Source organism: Scyliorhinus torazame, chromosome 7, assembly GCF_047496885.1.
Source record: "Scyliorhinus torazame isolate Kashiwa2021f chromosome 7, sScyTor2.1, whole genome shotgun sequence".
Taxonomy (NCBI): Eukaryota; Metazoa; Chordata; class Chondrichthyes; order Carcharhiniformes; family Scyliorhinidae; genus Scyliorhinus; species Scyliorhinus torazame.
The window spans coordinates 289,687,728-289,707,268 of NC_092713.1; the positions used below are offsets into that span (position 1 = coordinate 289,687,728).

General features: G+C 43.6%; 1 protein-coding gene across 1 annotated transcript in view; it reads left to right on the forward strand.

Moving 5' to 3' along the window:
* The first annotated feature begins 986 nt into the window (after nt 1–986).
* LOC140427084 (vascular endothelial growth factor C-like) overlaps nt 987–19,541 on the forward strand; it is a 150,462-nt gene continuing 131,907 nt past the window's right edge. The window contains exon 1 of the mRNA XM_072512587.1: nt 987–1,569. Coding sequence (XP_072368688.1) covers nt 1,390–1,569 — 180 coding nt within the window. The 5' untranslated portion in view covers nt 987–1,389. The remainder of the gene's footprint in view (nt 1,570–19,541) is intronic.

The following is a 19,541-nucleotide window of genomic DNA, read 5'->3' on the forward strand; positions in this document are numbered from 1 at the left end:
ACCAGGGGCTGGATTCTCCGATTCTGGGTCTATGTCCCCATGCCAGCGTGGGAACGTTGGCATTTTACGGGAAAATGGTGTAAAACGGCCACCAATTCCCCATTTTACTGGGGGCTAGCAGGAATGCAGCATAGAGCACGCGGCTCTAGCTGCCGATACGGCCCGGAGAATTGCCGGGTTTGTGGCCGTGCATGCGCGTGGATCACCTCCCCAAACTGCCCCCAGCCCTTGATGAAATCCCCTCCTGCCCACAGGTCAGCCGGTCCCCGACTGTGCCGGCGCTGGACTGAGTCCGCAGCCGCCAGGCCGAGTTCCCGATGGATGTCACCACACGGCCGGTTGGGGCATAGCATCGGGGGACTGGCTTCAGGCGATGTCTTTATAATGAAGATTATTATATAATTATTAATATACTAGAAGAATTAACGAACATACCAGAATAATAATCTTTATTATTGTCACAAGTAGGCTTACATTAACACTGCAATTAAGTTACTGTGAAAATCCCCTAGTTGCCACATTCCGGTGCCTGTTCGGGTACACTGAGGGAGAATTCAGAATGTCCAATTCACCTAACAAGCACATCTTTCGGGACTTGTGGGAGGAAACCGGAGCACCCGGAGGAAACCCACGCAGACACGGGGAGAACGTGCAGACTCCGCACAGCCAGTGACCCGAGCCGGGAATCGAACCTGGGACCCTGGCGCTGTGAAACAACAGTGCTACCCACTGTGCTATTTTGCCGCCCTCAACATACTATAGAAGATACGCCACCCACACACCAGGTTCAGAGACAAGGTGAAAATAGCACCAGCCTCAAGGGCCAAGTGAGGGGCTGAATGGCCTAATGCTTGCAGTTCCTCCTGTTCCTCATTTGTCAACAAGGGGGAGGTGTGTCCCGCCTTGAAAGGGTGCAGTCGGCGAACGACCGGCAGGATCATGTTTCTGGAGGGTTGTTTCTCGTTCTAAAACATGCTTTGACATATTTTTGATCGGGGAAAGTATGTTGACAGGCAATGAGGTAAGAGCCCGCCCCCAGACATCAACTTTTTATTCAGTCTTTTATTGCACTTGCAGCCTCTGGCGCTGAGGCCACTTTCATCCTCAGATAAGCAGCTCAACATTAACAAGGCGCACGGATTGTTTTGTTCTGAAAAGCTCAGCAGCTAACAAAAAAAAACCTTTCAAAAACATCAAAAAGAACGTATTGGTATTTTTCAACTACTTTTCTCTTTTTTATATCTCAAGAAACAACGTTGCAGGCATTGGGAAGAAAGAAAGTGTTTTTTTTTTCGTCTCCCTGGAGATTCTTTTTCATTGTAGACGTTCATGCAACGTTTTACTTAAAAGTTATCAGAGAGAAGGGGGTAAAAGAAAAACCCAGAAACGATGTGCGCCTACTTCAGCGAATTGCTCCTGCGGAGCTGTCAGAGGTCTGGTCGAGTTTGGAGACTGTCAGGGCTGCTGGTGTCTCTGTACTTCCTGCAGGTTCTGTTGCTGGGAACCAGCTCTGCCTACGAGTCCAGCCAGGATTACTATGACCAGTATGAGGACGAAGAGGAAGGCGAGGTAAAGATGCATGTTAACCCCAGATCGCTCCAGCCAGCTGGCATCCTTAGAAGCGTTTGTATCTGCTCGTTTGGCGTTGGGAATGTGCTAACATTTTAATATATTGAGGACGGTGTGTAAAGGAGCCAGTTTTTGTCAGTCCATGAGACAATATAGCTTTGCCACACAAAAAGACTCCTTGCATTGGGGCAGGCTTTTCGGTGCACAAGTAAATTGCTGTTGAAGAACCAATTTAGTTAAAAGATACACCTTGATTGCAGTGTGTGGCAGCTCTAGCACTACATGTGAATTTGCATTGGACTGCCACAGTAAATACTTGTGTCACAATCACCATCCTTGGGCATAGAATTATACAGCACAGAAGAAGACCATTCACTCCATTGTTCCTACTCGTTAATAGATTTATTCAGGTTAGTCCCAGCCCCCTGTTCTTCAATAGACCTACTGAAGGTTGTATCTTAAGACAAGAAGCTTTCCTTTCTCTGATTCAAATTACCAACCCTTCAGTATATAAAGGCAGAAACTGAATTTGTGTTGCATGCCCCACAGCATCTTTTGCTGATTATAATTAACCATATTTTCAGGTTATGGTGAGTTTGCAGAAATAGGGCAGCATGGTAGCACAGTGGTTAGCACGGTTGCTTCACAGCTCCAGGGTCCCAGGTTCGATTCCCGGCTTGGGTCACTGTCTGTGCGGAGTCTGCACGTTCTCCCCGTGTTTGTGTGGGTTTCCTCCCACAGTCCAAAGATGTGCAGGTTAGGTGGATTGGCCATGATAAATTGCCCTTCGTGTCCAAATAAAAAGGATAGATGGGGTTACGGAGATAGGGTGGAGGCGTTGGGATGGGGTGGAGGTGTGGGCTTGGGTCGGGTGCTCTTTCCAAGGGCCGGTGCAGAGTCGATGGGTTAAATGGCCTCCTTATGCACTGTAAATTCTATGATTCGTTGATAAGCACTATGCATATGAAACAGCACCATAGTCAATCATAAAGTGCTTTTAAAGGACAATCTGCTCATGAAGTTTGAGTAAAGTTTCTGTATATTATGCTGTCGTTATTTTTCTTGCCTCCTGCAGAGCCCTGAGGACTCTGCAAAGTGTTTCACCACTAAAAATCGTATGATGTTTCATTACATTAAAGACGCAATACAAGCTGTTATTCGGTTGAGAGTAACGATATTCAGCATTACTCCCCGATCAGGGCAGCATGGTGGCAGAGCGGTTAGCACTGCTGCCTCACAGTGCCAGGGACATGGGTTCGATTCTGACCTAGGGTGACTGTCTGTGCGCAGTCTGCACATTCTCACCATGCCTGCGTGGGTTTCCTCCGGGTGCTCTGATTTCCTCCCACAGTCCAAAGATGTGCAGGTTAGGTGGATTGGCCTTGCTAAATTTGCCCCTTAGTGTCCAAAGATGTGTAGGTTGGGTGAATTGTCCAGGATGAATGCGTAGGGTCACAGGGATAGGGCGGAGAGTGAGCCTAGTTAGAGCGCTCCTTCGGAGGGGCGATGCAAACACTGTAGGGATTTAAGCTGGTGGGTTGTGTGGGGATTCCATTACAGATTGCAGATTTCATGATCCGAAAGATATTTAGTCCAGACTATAATTGTCTTCGAACAAGTATTGTATCACCAGCTCATGTACAGATCCTTGGCTGGCTCATTTCTTGACCTGTCAGAATTATTGGTCTTCCAAAGAGAACGTACATTCCATAAGCTTGACGGTAACTTTCCTTTAGACCTGATACTCTTATTGAAGATAGGAAATCAAAACAAAATCCTTAATGGAGACACTCATTTCAATATGTTGGGATTTGATAACTAATTAAAATGTTGGAGAGAATTCTATCGTTATTTCTTACTTCACCCTTTGTCATTTGATGGTTGGGGCCCCTGAATTACAACAACAGCATAACTTGTATTTAAATCACACCTTTAACATTGTAGAAAATCTCAAGTTGCTTCAGAGAAGGTTCAGGATGAGTTACTGACATGATATTCCAGGAGTTTTGGGAGCATTACTCGATTCACATTCTACTGATGACTTTCTCTGTAAAAGTAAAAGGTGGTGCCACTCCCCCGTGGTGAGTGTGCAAATGACATACTGTTTTCTGTGATTGCTATCAGTGGTTGAGCCTGTCTACCAAGCACAATAGAGTGTTTAATAAAAATTAAAATCCTGCAGTATTAGGGTACGATTTTAGGCTGGAGTGGAAATTGGTTGCATTCTTAGAGAAGGTTGTTATTAACTGCAATGCCGTTGATGGGAGATGGCGAGGTCTGGTTAACTCACTGACTCTTGCAGGAATTGGTGTTAAGGCTGTTACTCTTCACAGTCTCTTTAATGGTCTGGATAAAGGCTTTGTAGGAACTGTCTGCAAGCTCATGAATTATACAAAGGTCTGTGTGGGTGTCAGGACCTGCCACGAGAAAAATAATGTCCAATCAGATCAAGATGAGAAAATCAGCCTGTGTCTAACAGATGTAATTTAATATAACATAATAATAATTTTATTAGTGTCACAAGTAGTCTTACATTAACACTGCAATGAAGTTACTATGAAAGTCCCCTAGCCGTCACATTCCAGCGTCTGTTCGGGTACATAGAGGAAGAATTTAGAATGTCCAATTCACCTAACAAGCACGTATTTGGGGACTTATGGGAGGAAACCGGAGCACCCGGAGGAAACCCACGCAGACATGGGGAGAACGTGCAGACTCCATACAGACAGTGACTCAGCCGGGAATGCAGTGTTATGCATGTGAGTAGGGATTGGATTGGATTGGATTTGTTTATTGTCACGTGTACCGAGGTACAGTGAAAAGTATTTTTCTGCTCAAACAGATCATTTAGTACATGAAAAAAACATGTAATAGGGCAATACAAGGTACACAGTGTAAATATATAGACGGAGAATGCGTAGACCATGCAGGATTGTCAATTTAAGATGAAAGAGGGGGAGAACGATCTAGGTATCCATGGATTATTCCGTTTTATGGCAGTGCCTTAAGCAAAATTGAATAGAATATTCGGGTGCTACAATACCAAATAAAATCTTCTCTTTGTAGGCAGTGACCTTGGTTGGGCCTCAAATAGAATGTTGTGATTACTTTTGTTCCACTTGCATGATAAATGGTGGAGTTAATCCGACGAAAGGTCGTCAACTTGAAATGTTTGCTGCGTTTCCCTTCACTGTTGCTGACAGACCCTCTGAGATTTTCCAACCTTTCCTGCCTTTATTGAAATGATAGACAGATTCTGGAGATCATGAGACTGATGCCTGATTCAAAAATCTTTAGTTACCTGAATGACATTCGAGAGCTGGATGTTTCTATTCTTGGAAAGGGTCGACATGAAGGAAATTGCAGTGAAGTTGTTAAATTAGTGAATGAATTAAATTCAATCCATATGGATAGACTATTGAATTCGACAGATTCGGGAGGATGAGAGGACTTTGGCAAATGTTGCCTAAACTGAAAAATATGCTATGCTTTTTGCAGTCAGCTATTGAATTTTGTAACTTGTTTTAAGCTTGTCAGTAAATGTAGATTTATTTTGAGCATTCAGAGGTCCCTAACAGTGGCTTGTATCGCAGTGCCCAGAAGGTGGAGATGGGTATTGGGTGTCTTCCAATCACTGTGGGGGGTCAGAGGGGGACTTTTCCGATCGTTTCCCCTAACTTGGCCAAGAATTCTTTGTTTCTCTGTTTTTTGACCTTCCAAGGGGATTGTGTGGGTGCTAGCGGGTATTAAAATTTATCACAGCACCAGAAACTCACGGGACCAACTAGTCTTTTCTTGTTCATCATTCTTGTGCCTTTGAAAATTCTCATCGCGTTCTGCAATTCTGTCCATTTTTTCCAAGAAAATTTCAACCAGCATCCTTACTGTTAGTTGATGTACTGGACTTTGAGAGATTATCCCTTGCTCTGTGTGAATGAATGGTCTGCCTTAATGTACAAGCCGGGTTTGTGGAGCCTGAACATGTGTATTGTTGCAATGTTACGACACCCTGGACTAGTGCATGGTCAATTCCAGCTCCATTTGACCCGGAGTCACAACACAATTGAAAGTAACAAATTATCCATCGGAAATACCCAAAGTATTTGGTTTATGGATGCCCAATAACTACAGTCACCAGGTTTGTAAATTTAATCACAATTAATTTTTATCAATAACAATAATCATACCTTTATATGCAATAAATACAACTGGTTAACTATTATCTAATTCCTAGCCTCCCCCTCTTTAACACACCCCACCCTCTAAACACATGCAAGACAGAAAAATGCAGAGGAGAAAGAGGAATGTAAAATAATGATGGAAGTATAAGTGTCTTTAATTCAGATGGACATCTTCCAGTACACCTTTCTTCATCTAGGCCTTCAGTTGGAGGTTTTTGTATTCAGCCTGTAATGGTTTTCACTGTAGATTCATCCAGGTTCTCTGCAGGTTCAGAGACCAGCAGGTAGACAGTATTTCTGGAGAGGAAGAGAGATAGACACTCACAGCTGCTCCTCTCAGCATCCGGGATCCGACTGCCACTTCCTACATCCTCTGAAAACCATTCCATTTGGGTAGGGCCCAATCACTACTTGTCGTCGGACAGAATACGGCCTTTGACCACCAGCCGGCCAATCGAACCAAATCCCTCTGATCTCGCGGGTGCCAAAAGGTCTGAGTTTTTCTGTTCAGAACTAAACCTCCATAGCACAGTGAATCATTTTGCAACTTTTGAGTTCCTCACTTCCTCTGCTCAACTTAAAAGATATATATCCATTCAATATCCATGGATCAAAATGATAACCACAAAGTAAAAGAAATGGGAAATAAGGGAAACAACAGGAAGGGTGCTTACAGTATGAATTGTTATATTTCTACATTGCTATGTTGTTCAAGTCGAGTTTCTGTTGGTTTGTGGGAGCCAAGTGCAAGAACTGGAGATGTGTAGGCAGGGGTTCAGCGGCATCAGAATGTTGTCAACTTGTTTTGAACTCTGAACAAGAATTAAATCACAGCTCAGAGGGTATTGGGGAGATGGTTTAAGAGGGAGAGACATTTCAAACAAATACAATTAAAATTATAAACCAAAAGAGAAATTGCTGGAAAATCTCAGCAGTTCTGACAGCATCTGTAGGGAGAGAAAAAAGCTAAGGTTTCAAGTTCAGATGACCCTTTGTCAAAGCTGAAAGGCATAAAGTGGGGGGTATTTATATTGTGGGGTGAGGGAATGAAAGATGAGTCATAGCCACAGAAACTAAGGGAAAAGAGTGCAACAGAGGGAGGACACCATGGAAGAATCAAGTAACGAGGCACTGTGGGTAGAACTCAGAAAAAGGAAGGGGGCAGTCACTATGATGGGGGTGTACTACAGGCCTCCCAACAGCCCACAGGAAGTTGAAGTACAGGTATGCAAGCAGATTCTGGATAGATGTAGAAATAATAAGGTTGTTGTAGTGGGAGACTTTAATTTGCCTCATATTTATTGGAAATCCCTTGGGGCTAGGGGTCTGCATGGTTCGGAATTTGTTAAGTGTGTCCAAGAATGTTTTTTGGAACAATATGTAGATAGTCCGACAAGAGAGGGGGCTATACTGGACCTAGTGCTGGAACAAGCCCGGCCAGATCATCAAAGTTGCAGTGAAAGAACATGTGGCGAACAGTGACCACAATTGCATAAGCTTTCAGATACTCATGGAAAAGCATGAGCGTTGTCCGAGGGTTAAGGTGCTAAATTGGGGGAAGGTCGTATTAGGCAGGGTTTGGAGGCTGTTACGTGGAGAGGCTGTTTGAGGGTTCATCCACAGTTGGCATGTGGGAGTCTTTTAAGGAGCAGTTGATGGGAGTGCAGGACAGGCATGTGCCAGTAGAAAGGAAAGACAGGAAAGGCAGGATTCAGGAACCGTGGATGAATAGGGAAATTATGAATCTTGTCAAAAAGAAAAAAAGATGCATACGTGAGGTACAGGCAACTAAAAACAGATAAAGCACTTGAGGAATACAAGGAAAGTAGAAAAGAGTTCAAGCAGGGAGTTAGGAGGGCAAAAAGGGGTCACAAAATGTCCTTGGCAGACAGGATTAAGGAGAATCCCAAGGCACTTTATATGTATATTAGGACAAGAGGGTAGCCAGAGAAAGAGTTGGTCCACTCAAGGACAAAGGAGGGAAATTATGTGAAGAACCAAAGGAAGTAGGTGAGACCCTTAGTGAGTATTTTGCATCGGGATTCACAAAGGAGAGGGACAGGTTGATTGGTGGTGTCTCAGAGGGATGTGTTGCGGTGGATGGGATGATGTTGGGACTTGGGCCTTGGTGGTGGGGGAAGGTTGGCAGTTGGACATTGTTGCAGGGTAGGTGAGCAGTCAGGCCTTCAAAGGATGGCAGAGTGCAGGTCGGGAGTCAGGCCTTGGGCGAGGGAATTGGGGAAATCCTGTGAGGATCATAGAATCATAAGATTTACAGTGCAAAAAGAGGCCATCAGCCCATTAAGTATTCCCCCCCCCCCCCCCCCCCCCCACCCCCCACAGTTTTACACAGCCCTGGAGCTCAGAGTTGCAATAACAAGTGATAGTAAACACTATATGTCATATTTTCATATGCTGCTTGGGCTGTGTTGTCCTGAAACATTATACTGTTCTGCCTGTGGAGTCTGATCGACTAGAAGATTTTTCTTGTCCCCACATGTAGTTTTAGTACATGGTGAGTTTTGTTCTGTGGCAAATCTGTAATTTCTCTATTTGTGTTGGTTGACACTTATAGGAAATCATTTCTGTTCTTATATATACAAGGTGCTAGAACTGATCATGTTAGCAAAAAATTGGAAGCAAATAATTATTCTGGACTATTAAGTGTATCAGAGAGGTTGGGCCACTTCTTGCAGAGGAAGAAACACTTGAACCTATTTGGAACCTTTCACAACCTCAGGGTATCTGGAACCATTCACAATTAATGAGGTATTTTTGACGGATATTTACTGATAGGAAATGCAACAGCCAATTTGTGCACAGCAAGTTTCCACAAATAGCAGAATACTAATTTTTAAAAATAATATTTGTTTACAGGATATAAGCGTTGCTGGCTGGACCAACATGTATTGCCCATCCCTAACAGCCCTCCATTTCAGAGGGTCAACTACATTGTGGCAGGTCTGTGTATGCCAGACCAGGTAAAGATGGCAGATTTCCTGCCTTAAAGTACATTTGTGAACCAGAAGGGTTTTTAATGACAATCAACAATGGTTTCATAGTCATCATTAGACTTTTAATTCCGGTCATTCAAATCAAATTCACCATCTGATGTGATGGGATTTGAACCCAGGTCCCTGGGTCTTGCTCTGGGTCTGTGGCTTACTCACCCAGTGACAATACCACTGCGCCACTGCCTCCCCTAACAGAAGGGTTCATCGGGGATTTGAATGTGGGACCTCGCGTATACTCACTGACTGTTAACCCAAGGCGGCTCCTAGACTAACAAGCCACCGCCGGGCAGTCTTTAGTTAAAAAAATGATGTTGGTTGAGTGATAACTCTTCGCTAGTTCTTCAAAATATCTTTTACATCCATCTGAGAGAACGAGTTGGAGCCTTGGTTTAATGACCCATCTAAGATATGGCGTGATAATCCCTCCCTATATCACTGAAGTCTCAGCCTAAATGTTGTGCTCAAGTATCGAGAGTGTGATTTGAACCCATAACCTTCTGGCTCAGGAGTGCTACTGAACCGTGGCTGATGTATGGGATCCATCCATATCCCTCTTAAAATCTTGGTGAACGTTTCGCTGACACCTGTACGAGGGCCACATGTGCTTTTAACATTTGTTTCTTGGATACCACCACACATCCACTGCGAAACCAGATGTCGGAGTTATGCGCTAGATATTAGTACCTCATTACTCAGGAATGCACCCACAAAACCTGAACAAGTCTATCTGCCAATGTTAGGAAAAAGCAGAAAGATGAAAGATAGTCAACATAGCAAGGCAAATTATATAAGGATTGCTGCACAGCAGCAGTGAAAAACTGGTAAATTATGTGACAGAGGAATATAATTAAGTATGTACATATTGACGATACAGCTTTTTCAACATTTTTCCAATTAAGGGGCAATTTAACATGGCCAATCCACCTACCCTGCACATCTTTGGGTTGTGGGGGTGAGACCCACACAGACACGGGGGGGGGGAATGTGCAAACTCCAAATGGACAGTGACCTAGGGCTGGTATCGAACCCAGGTCCTCGGCGCCGTGAGACTATACATTTCTATTATTTAATGAGGTATTAAACATAAATATGGTATTATTTTCCTGATGACCGGTGTCCTACAGACAAGACAAAGATCAGACCATGTAGGGAACTTGTATGAATGGGAGTGACCGATGGATGTTCTGTAAGCTAGAAAAAGTCATCACCAAAAATTCTAAACGTGCCCTGCATCCAACCAACTATTGTGAGTAGAATGTGACATAATTAATTGCACTTTGTTCCATTTTCAAGTATGATCTTAGTTGGTGTCGTTTGGTCTCTGATCAAGAAAAAAAAATTATGTGGGAACAAAGTACAGTGAATCATACTTTGAATGCAAAGAGGGACCACAAATTTAAAAAGTCCAATTAGAATATGCTGAAAATTATTTTCATTACCATCTGAGTATCCTCATCAGCATTGAAGATGTATTAAACAAAAACTCTCTTTACTATCTTTGATACCTTTATTTTTATTGTCAGTTGGCTACTCTATTTTATGCTAACCTAGAGTGATGTTTGTATACTTTCTAATTTTTGCATCTACTGTTACGATCAAGCATAGTTTTATTACAGAGTAAAGATCTCCTTGGAGCTTCTTTGGTCCTTTCTGGAAAAAAAATGTTTGTAAGTCACAGATGACTTTCATATCTTGTGTTCGAGCAGCTTAATAAATTTGGTCACATGTCCATGAATTGAGTAGAACACTGTCAACAGCTTAATTCAGCTATTGGTTTTATCGTGACTTGCTCTTTGGAAGACATCACATTACACTGGACTTTGACTCAGGTTTTCACTAGTGAAATGGAGATGAAACATAAAATAAGTTTTACAATTATTGTGAAGCTTGTGTCATAGAGAGTAATATATGGTTCACAACTGCTAAGTTGAACCATAAGTAATATTATCACATGATGATTCTTTTCCTTTTCTCACTGTCTGTGCAAGCTACATGTCCTGACTATATTTTGACAAGGCTCCAGACAGGCTTGTAAATTTGAAGAAGACAAATTGTCATTATACGAACAAAATTGTGTTTCAGCCCCTTATCTGCAGTGGCAGAATGAAAGAAGCCCTGTTAAATCTTAGAAAATACATGTTTTATTTTTGTCACAGACTCATATTGTTTTTTAAATTAGTGAAACCCTGCTATTTAATACATACCCATTTCTGAAATTAACCATTGACTTCCCTGGTTGCCTCTGTGCATTCTGTCACCAAATGGTAAAAAACACCGTTTTTGATGATTTTTGTTGAAATATGCGCATCAAAATCCTTTCTTTCCTGTCTTATCCATTAACCCAATGGTTAACCTACCATAGAACCACTACAGTGCAGAAGGAGGCTTTTTGGCCCATCGAGTCTGCACGGACCCTCTGAAAGAACACACGACCTAGGCCCACCTAACCTGTGCATCTTTGGGCACTAAGGGGCAATTTAGCATAGCCAATCCACCTAACCTGCACATCTTTGTACTGTGGGAGGATACAGGAGCACCAGGAGGAAACCCACACAGATACGGGGAGAGTGGGCAAACACCATGCAGACAGTTACCCAAGCCCGGAGTCAGACCTTTGGTCCCTGTGCTGTGAGGCGCAGTGCTAACCCGTGTGCCACCTTGTCGGCCCTTCCTTAAAAATAGTACAGAGAGGAATTAGATTCAAGTGTGTTGAGCATTAATAAGATAATGTTGCACTGCAGCTTCAAGGCACATCTGCATCTCAATCGTTGCTGTGATAACATCAAATAATGCTGGAAATTAAAACAGAAAACGCTGGAAAAACTCAGCAGGTCTGGCAGCATCTGTGGAGAGAGAAAAAGAGTTAACGTTTCGAGTCCGTGTCACTTCTTCCGAGCTGAAGAGAGGCAGAAATGGGACGGGTTTTGTGCTGCATAAGAGGGGGTGGAGCAAAATATACGGTCAGGGATAGATGAGAGCTAGGAGACATTGTGCAAAGATTAGAGCACAAGGCAAAGGAAATGTACTGTTAAGGACTATAGAAGGTGTTGATAGTGGCATTAAGGTAAAATAGCAGAATGTGTTCATAGAATGAGAGTAGCCCTGCAGAATTATTCTTGAGGTTTGTTTCCACCTTTCTATGAGAAATGTCAAATGCTTGGGAATCCATTTTTGAAGGAATGTGCTACAACATGGACTGCTTCAAAACATATCTTGGGCGTCATTCTCCGACCCCCCCGCCGGGCCGGAGAATGGCCGTTGGCCGCCGTGAATCCAGCCCCCGCCGAAGTCTCCGGTACCGGATATTCGGCGGGAATCGGGCCGCGCCGGTTGGCGGGACCCCCCGCTCAATTCTCTGGTCCGAATGGGCCGAAGTCCCGTCCAGACATTGCCTGTCCTGCCGGCGTTAATCAAAGCTGGTATTTACCGGCGGGACCAGGCGGCGTGGGCGGGCTCCGGGGTCCTGGGGGGGGGGGCGCGGGGCGATCTGACCCCGGGGGGTGCCCCCACGGTGGCCTGGCCCGCGATCGGGGCCCACCCATCCGCGGGCGGGCCTGTGCCGTGGGGGCACTCTTTCCCTTCCGCCTCCGCCACGGCCTCCACCATGGCGGAGGCAGAAGAGACTCTCCCCACTGCGCATGCGCGGGAAACTGTCGGCGGCCGCTGACGCTCCCGCGCATGCGCCGCATTTCCGCGCCAGCTGGCGGGGCACCAAACGCCATTTCCGCCAGCTGGCGGGGCAACAACGCCATTTCCGCCAGCTGGCGGGGCGGAAATCCCTCCGCCGCTGGCCTAGGCCCTCAATGTTGGGGCTCGGCCCCCAAAGATGCGGAGCATTCCGCCCCTTTGGGCCGGCGCGATGCCCGTCTGATTGGCGTCGTTTTTGGCGCCAGTCGGCGGACATCGCGCCGTTGGGGGAGAATTTCGCCCCTTAATACTACAGACTCTTCACATTTTCCTGTGTCTTTTTTTTCTGTAGTATCTCGAGGCTGGATCAACAGCTTGTGGGTTTGAGATGCTGGCAAAAGCTTCTGATCACCTGCTTTAGGATAACTTTTTCTCAAATTTATCTTGGTGTCAAATTTTGTTTGGGCTCCCACAAAACCCTTTCGGATATCATAATATACAAATGGTGCTATATGAATGCAAGTTGTTGTTGTTTCACTCGCTGTACTCCTGTGTCGCAACATTATTAAAGTGGGGTTGTCTTTCAGATTAGATGTTGGATCAAAGCTCTGCCTGTGTTGGAGGACATTAAAGATCCCACAGCATTTTCCAAAGAGAAACAGGAAGCTTTCCAGATGCTTCGGCTAACATTCCTCCCTCGATTGGTGTCAACAGAAAATAGTTTAACTAGGTGTTTTACTTTTGAATGGGTTGAGGGAGCTGGGAATCGATGTCATTCCGGCAAGAGTTCAGCATCACCTTCGTCGAAATATCACGTTTTGCAATAATTATTTCACAATGATTTCACATGATAGAATGGGATGAAGTAATTACATTCTGCGCTGACCGGGCCATGAGGTATGTTGCTGGTCATGCCTGTTCAATGTCATAACTGTTCATGCTGATCATTATGTTCCTGGCTTTGGTCACTGTGCGTGGAGTCTGCACGTTCTCCCCGTGTGTGCGTTGGTTTCCTCCGGGTGCTCCGGTTTCCTCCCACAAGTCCCGAAAGACATTCTTGTTAGGTGAATTGGACATTCTGAATTCTCCCTCTGTGTATCCGAACAGGCGCCATAGTGTGGCGACGAGGAGATTTTCACAGTAAGTTCAATACGGTGTTAATGTAAGCCTACTTGTGAAACTAATAAAGATTATTATATCCTTTCATTTCTATTGTGAAATCAGTTCACTGTTAAGTTTATATCTTCATTCTTTGCCCCAAGGGTTTTTCATTCACCTTATTGCCTTCTCACGGTGGAGGTAGATCACACCCTCTCAGTTCTATTGCATTCACAAAATATTCTGATCAGTTTGTTCAGCATGACTTGTGTTGCAGGAACATCTATGGGCTGGGAATGATTGTATGTACTTTCTTTAAATGAACTTGAACTGTTTTCTTTATGACTCCAATGTCATGTTAACTGGCCTGTTATTCCTCAGAGCATACTCATGGCCTTTCATTTAAAATACATTCAAACAATTTCAGCTCCTATCCAATCATTCAGCACTATCTCTGGGTTTAACAAGCTTTAAAAAAGTTTTTAGCCAACTATACATTCCCCCCTCATTTTCTAAAGTATTCTTGGATGAATTCTACTTGGCCCATGTGCCTTATTGATATTCCAGCACTTTGGTTTTTGAGTGACCATGTCGTGGCTGCCTTTACTTTTCTGCGTGAAATCAAAGCATCTGGTTTCTCTCAATTATCAGAAAGAGCACTGGTTGTTTTCTGCAGCAAAAACTGTGGCGAAGAAAACTATAACATTTTTTAACAAGTCATTTCCTTCTCTCTCTCTCTCTCTCCTGTAATACTTCATCTTCATTAAACCGCCCGAACAACACTCAATTGTTCCCAACATTCCTTGAAATATTTTCATCCGTGTTTTCTTCTTCCCATTTCGGAGGACCAATTTAGTTTCCAAATTAAGTTGGTTCACTTCCTAATAATTTTTTCCCGGTACTGACAATTTATATGTTAAAGTTAGCTGTTTGCTTTAATGACTTCCGATATTTTCAAGTCTCTTATTGTCTCACTATTGAAAATTGCCTTCCTGTTGTAAGCTACCCTTTCAGCTCAGGTTATTTTAATTTTCTTGACTTGCAGGCCATTTTCTCTTTTGCGGTTAAAGTACTTTTTTTTTTGTTCGTTTATAATTCAGAACAATTTTTTTTTTAAATGGTAAATGGTGGCAAACAGCCACAAACTTCTTGGAGTCTGTTAGCTATGTGTTAAAATACCCTTTGAAATTAAGATTGTAAAGGGTATGTGGAAGGAAAAGAGGCTCTTCATCCCATTAAACTGACTCCCTCGACTGAACGCTTTTACTTACAATGAGCTTTAATCACCCCTTTGGCTGCTGAGACCCTAAATTCTAGATTTCTCTTCTAAAGTTTCTCTTCCTCTCAATCTCATAGCCCAGGCTCTTTAAGACACCCCGTAAAGCCTAGCCACATGACTGACCTTCTTGACACTGGTCTTAACATGTGGCTCAGTGTCAAATTTTCCTTAATGGTGTTCCTCTAAAGCCCCTTGGGATATTTTGCTATGTTAAAGGCACCATGTCAATGCAAGCCATTGTTGCTGCGGTCTAAATGCCTGCAGCATCCTGTGCTTTTTTTTTCTGACGCCTGCTGTTAATTTAACTTTTTTTTTAGTGTGCCTTCACACACACACTTTTTGTTATCGTTTGGGGTATAGTGGCAGAAGTAGTGGAAAGAATTTGGAGCTTCTGGTCCATGATGGGACCACAAGGCCTCCGACTTAATTTAAATATAGTCACCTCAGGGAAAGGTCTCTGGAAATGTCTTCCTGATCCAAAAGACAGCAAAGCAAAGAGTAACCTGCCAGTTGCTTTCTGTTAATGATATTTTCATGCAACACAGGAATCATAATGTTCCCTAATCATATCCCAATCATGCACTCAATGCATTGAATCCTATTTGTAACCAAATGTTTATCATGTTCTTTCTAAAGCACCTAAGCTACACAGCAGTAACTCTTGTTGAATGTTTGTTCCACAGATCTACTGGCTTATTGAGAGGGGGGACGGAAATCTTTTAGTCTCAAATCTTGCTTGAGGCTGCTTAGGTTATAGGTGTCTCTATCGGTTCCACACTTATTAGCACAGGTCAAATAATAATCTTTATTAGTGTCACAAGTAGGTTCACATTAACACTGCAATGAAGTTACTGTGAAAATCCCCTAGTCGCCGCACTCCAGCGCCTGTTCGGGTACACCGAGGGATAATTCAGAATGTCCAATTCACCTAACAAGCACGTCTTTTGGGACTTGTGGGAGGAAACCAGAGCACCCGGAGGAAACCCACGCCTACAAGGGGAAAACGTGCAGACTCCGCACAGATAGTGACTCAAGCCGGGTATCGAACCTGCGTCCCTGGCGCTGTGAAGCAACAGTGCTAACCACTAGTCAAATAGCCTGCTCACATCAGTATTGCTATGCCATTCTGGATTTCGAAAGGTCTTACTCATGTCACTTCACAGTCTCCTCTCCAGTCGAAACAGATTAAATCGGCAAACCTTTTTCGGATAATATACAGCAACAGGTTTCAAAACCCTAATTATTGTTCCCCTCAGAATCGTTTTTATTGAAGCACAGACCACAATGCATTCTGAACGTAGCCCTAATAACGATTTTGATATCGTCTTTGCTCAGTGGTAGCCCTCTCATTTTAATCAAAAGGTCGTGTGCTCAAAGCCTACTCCAGAGATTTCAATTCATAATCTGGGCTAACAATTCAGTGCAGTACTGGGGGAGTGCCGTGTTCTTGGAGTTCCTGTCTTTCTGGTAAGATATTAAACCAATGCCTCGTTTACCCTCTCAGATGAATACAAAGGATCCCGGGGCACTCTTTGAAGTTAAAGAAAGGGGGTTCTCTCGATGTCCTCGGCAACATTTATCTCTCTCTTAATATGGCTAGGAATGGATTTTCTGGTCATTTATCCCATTGATGTTTGAAACCTTGAATGAGTGCAAATTACCTGCTGTGTCCCCCTATTACAGCAGTATTTAAACTTGACTAGTACTTCATTGTGTTTCGGATGTCATAAGGTTGTGAAAAATACAAGGTCTTTGTTCCATTAGTGACCACTACGCGTGAGCCTGTGTCCCTGTACTTTGTTAATCAACATCAAATGTCTTCAAAATGACAATGAAACTTGCAGTGAATGGTTCAGAGCTGTGGATAATGGACACCAAACCAGTGTGTGGTTATCTGGGACAGAATGTTCCAACTTATTTTTATTAGCTTTGAATTTTAAAACGGTTTCAGCAGGTCAGAGTGTCCCTGAATAAATATTATTGATGTCCTCCTTTTAAGGGAAGGAACTTGCATGAGCTCCAGTGGGTTTATGCTTGCCTGGTTTCCCAGTTCCAGTGGCCTTCCTAAAATCCTATTTCAAAACATAAATAACTTTTATTTATGTACATTAAAGTCAATCTATCATTGCTTAAAATAATTTGTATAATATCACTAAAAGATCATTCCACCATATTATTTTGAATATTATAAACAGCAGGAAGGAGCCTGCAGAACATAACTGGGCCCCAATTTTGATGGATTTCTCTTTGACTGTCACGGTTAGCACCCTATTCCAAGTTCGTTTTCAATTTAACTATTTACCCAATGAACCTTGTTTATAAGGTAATAAGGGTGGCACGGGTAGCACAGTGGTTCGCACTGTTGTTTCACAGCTCCAGGGTCCCAGGTTCGATTCCCGGCTTGGGTCACTGTCTGTGCGTGGAGTCTGCATGTTCTCTTTGTGTCTGCGTGGGTTCCCTCCGGGTAATCCGATTTCCTCCCACAAGTCCCGAAAGACGTGCTGTCAGGTAAATTGGATGTCTTTCAGGACTTGTGGGAGGAAACCAGAGCACCCGGAGGAAACCCCGCGACCCAAGTGGGAATTGAACCTGGGATCCGGGTGCTGTGAAGCAACAGTGCTAACCACTATGCTGCCCTATATGGGAGGGAGACCAAAACTGCACACAATACTCCAGGTGTGGTCGTGTCTCACTATGATTTGAATGTTAGAATATAATTTTCATCTTTCAGTTTTCAAGAATGAATCTTCTTAAATGTCTTCTGTTCGTTCATTTCTTTGGGAATTCTTGAATCAATTGCCAGTCAATTACCAGAATTTCTTTACAACACATGTTTTGCTAATGAGGATATATGTTACAGCTTCCCAGAAATTTGTCCAGACTTCATGGACTAAACTGCTAGTAATGGCACTGTCAATAGAAGAATGCCTTACACGATAATGACGGAACTACACTATGCTTTCCTACACTCTTGCAAACCTAACTAATAATGTCACTGTGCTGGGTACTAATAAATCCATCTCTAGAATTGACACAATAACTTCCCAATGAAGATAATCCTCCTTTAAACCAACCACAAGACACACATGGCAGAACTGAACTTGGACTACTTATTTCTCCCATTCATAATCAAGGTAGCATTTCCATTAACTAAGAAGCAACTTCCCTGACACAGGCACAATGGAAGGTGGACATATACCCAAGGATCTTCCGTATAGCGAGGTAGCCGGAGCCAGGTGACCAATAGGAAGCCCGAAACTCTGCTCCAAGGATGCTTGCCAAAATGATATGAAAGCCAAAAACATCAAATTTTACCCCTGGGAGACACCAGCCACCAACAGAGGGAAAAGGCAACATTACCTGTGGGCTGACATCCACCACCATGGCAATCATTGGCTCTAGGAGCTTAACAACAGGTACCAACACCGAAAACAACAAGCTGCAACTATAGCAGATAATCACTTCACTCGTGGCAGAACCTGCCTCTCGCGAATTCAACCATCAACAAAAGTGCACTGTATGAAGCTGTCCCATCACCAATGTATTTGATCTGCTGCATGTCCAGCATCTGATGTGGATGGAAGGATGCCACCACTGCTGAACTAAGCTTCAAATTACCTTCAAATATAATTAATATAGCAAAAGAAAAGAAAGAAGAAAACACATTTATACAATGACTTTTACAACCTCAGCATGCAACTGCGAGGCCTGGAGAGGGTGGACGTGGAGAGGATGTTTCCACCTGTAGGAAAAACTAGAACCAGAGGACACCATCTCAGACTAAAGGGACGATCCTTTAAAACTGAGATGAGGAGGAATCTCTTCAGCCAGAGGGTGGTGAATCTGTGGAACTCTTTGCCGCAGAAGATTGTGGAGGCCAAATTACTGAGTGTCTTTAAGACAGAGTTAGATAGGTTCTTGATTAATAAGGGGATCAGGGGTTTATGGGGAGAAGGCAGGAGAATGGGGATGAGAAAATATCAGCCTTGATTGAATGGTGGAGCAGACTCGCTGAGCCGAGTGGCTTAATTCTGCTCCTATCTCTTATGGTCTTATGCCCCAAAACATTTTACCACCAATCAATTATTTTCATAGGCACTGCTGTAATGTAGAAGTTGGCACGCAGCAGTATTCCACAAGTAGCAAGATTATGATGGCCATCCTTTTCTTCAGTGTTGTTGAAGAACGTTGAATATTTGCCCCGACATTGTGAGGAAACACCCCTGCTCTTTTTTCCAAAATCACGCCATGGAATTTAACATGTCCACATTCGAGGGCAGGGAGAGCCTCAGTTTAATGTCTTATCAGAATAACAGCACCTCTGTCTGTGCAGAATTCGACTGTCTGCCTAGATTTTATGTACAAGTCTCCAGAGTGGGAACTGGAACGCATAATCTTCTGACTTAAGGCAAGACTGCAATCACTGAGCTCGAACTGACAGTTGCATCGATATCTATTGCAGGTCTGGTACTCCCTGATAAGGACATCAAAGACAGGATGCCTGTTCACCAGACCAGTGCACATTGTGCCAGTGCAAAGATTTTATATGAAATGTACAGCAACATTTTTTTGACCGATGACTGTTAAGCAAAGTGAAGAGGCCGGATTTTTGTGTCAAAGGTGTGAATTGGGAGGCAGGATCAATCGTTTGGGAATACCGCCAGATGGGATCTTTTGGGACGTCTTGGCCTTAAGTGGTCTGGAGGCAGGCCTGCTGCCATGGAAATAGAGGCTAACTTGCAATGGGAGTGGAGACAGGCCGAATCTTGAGCA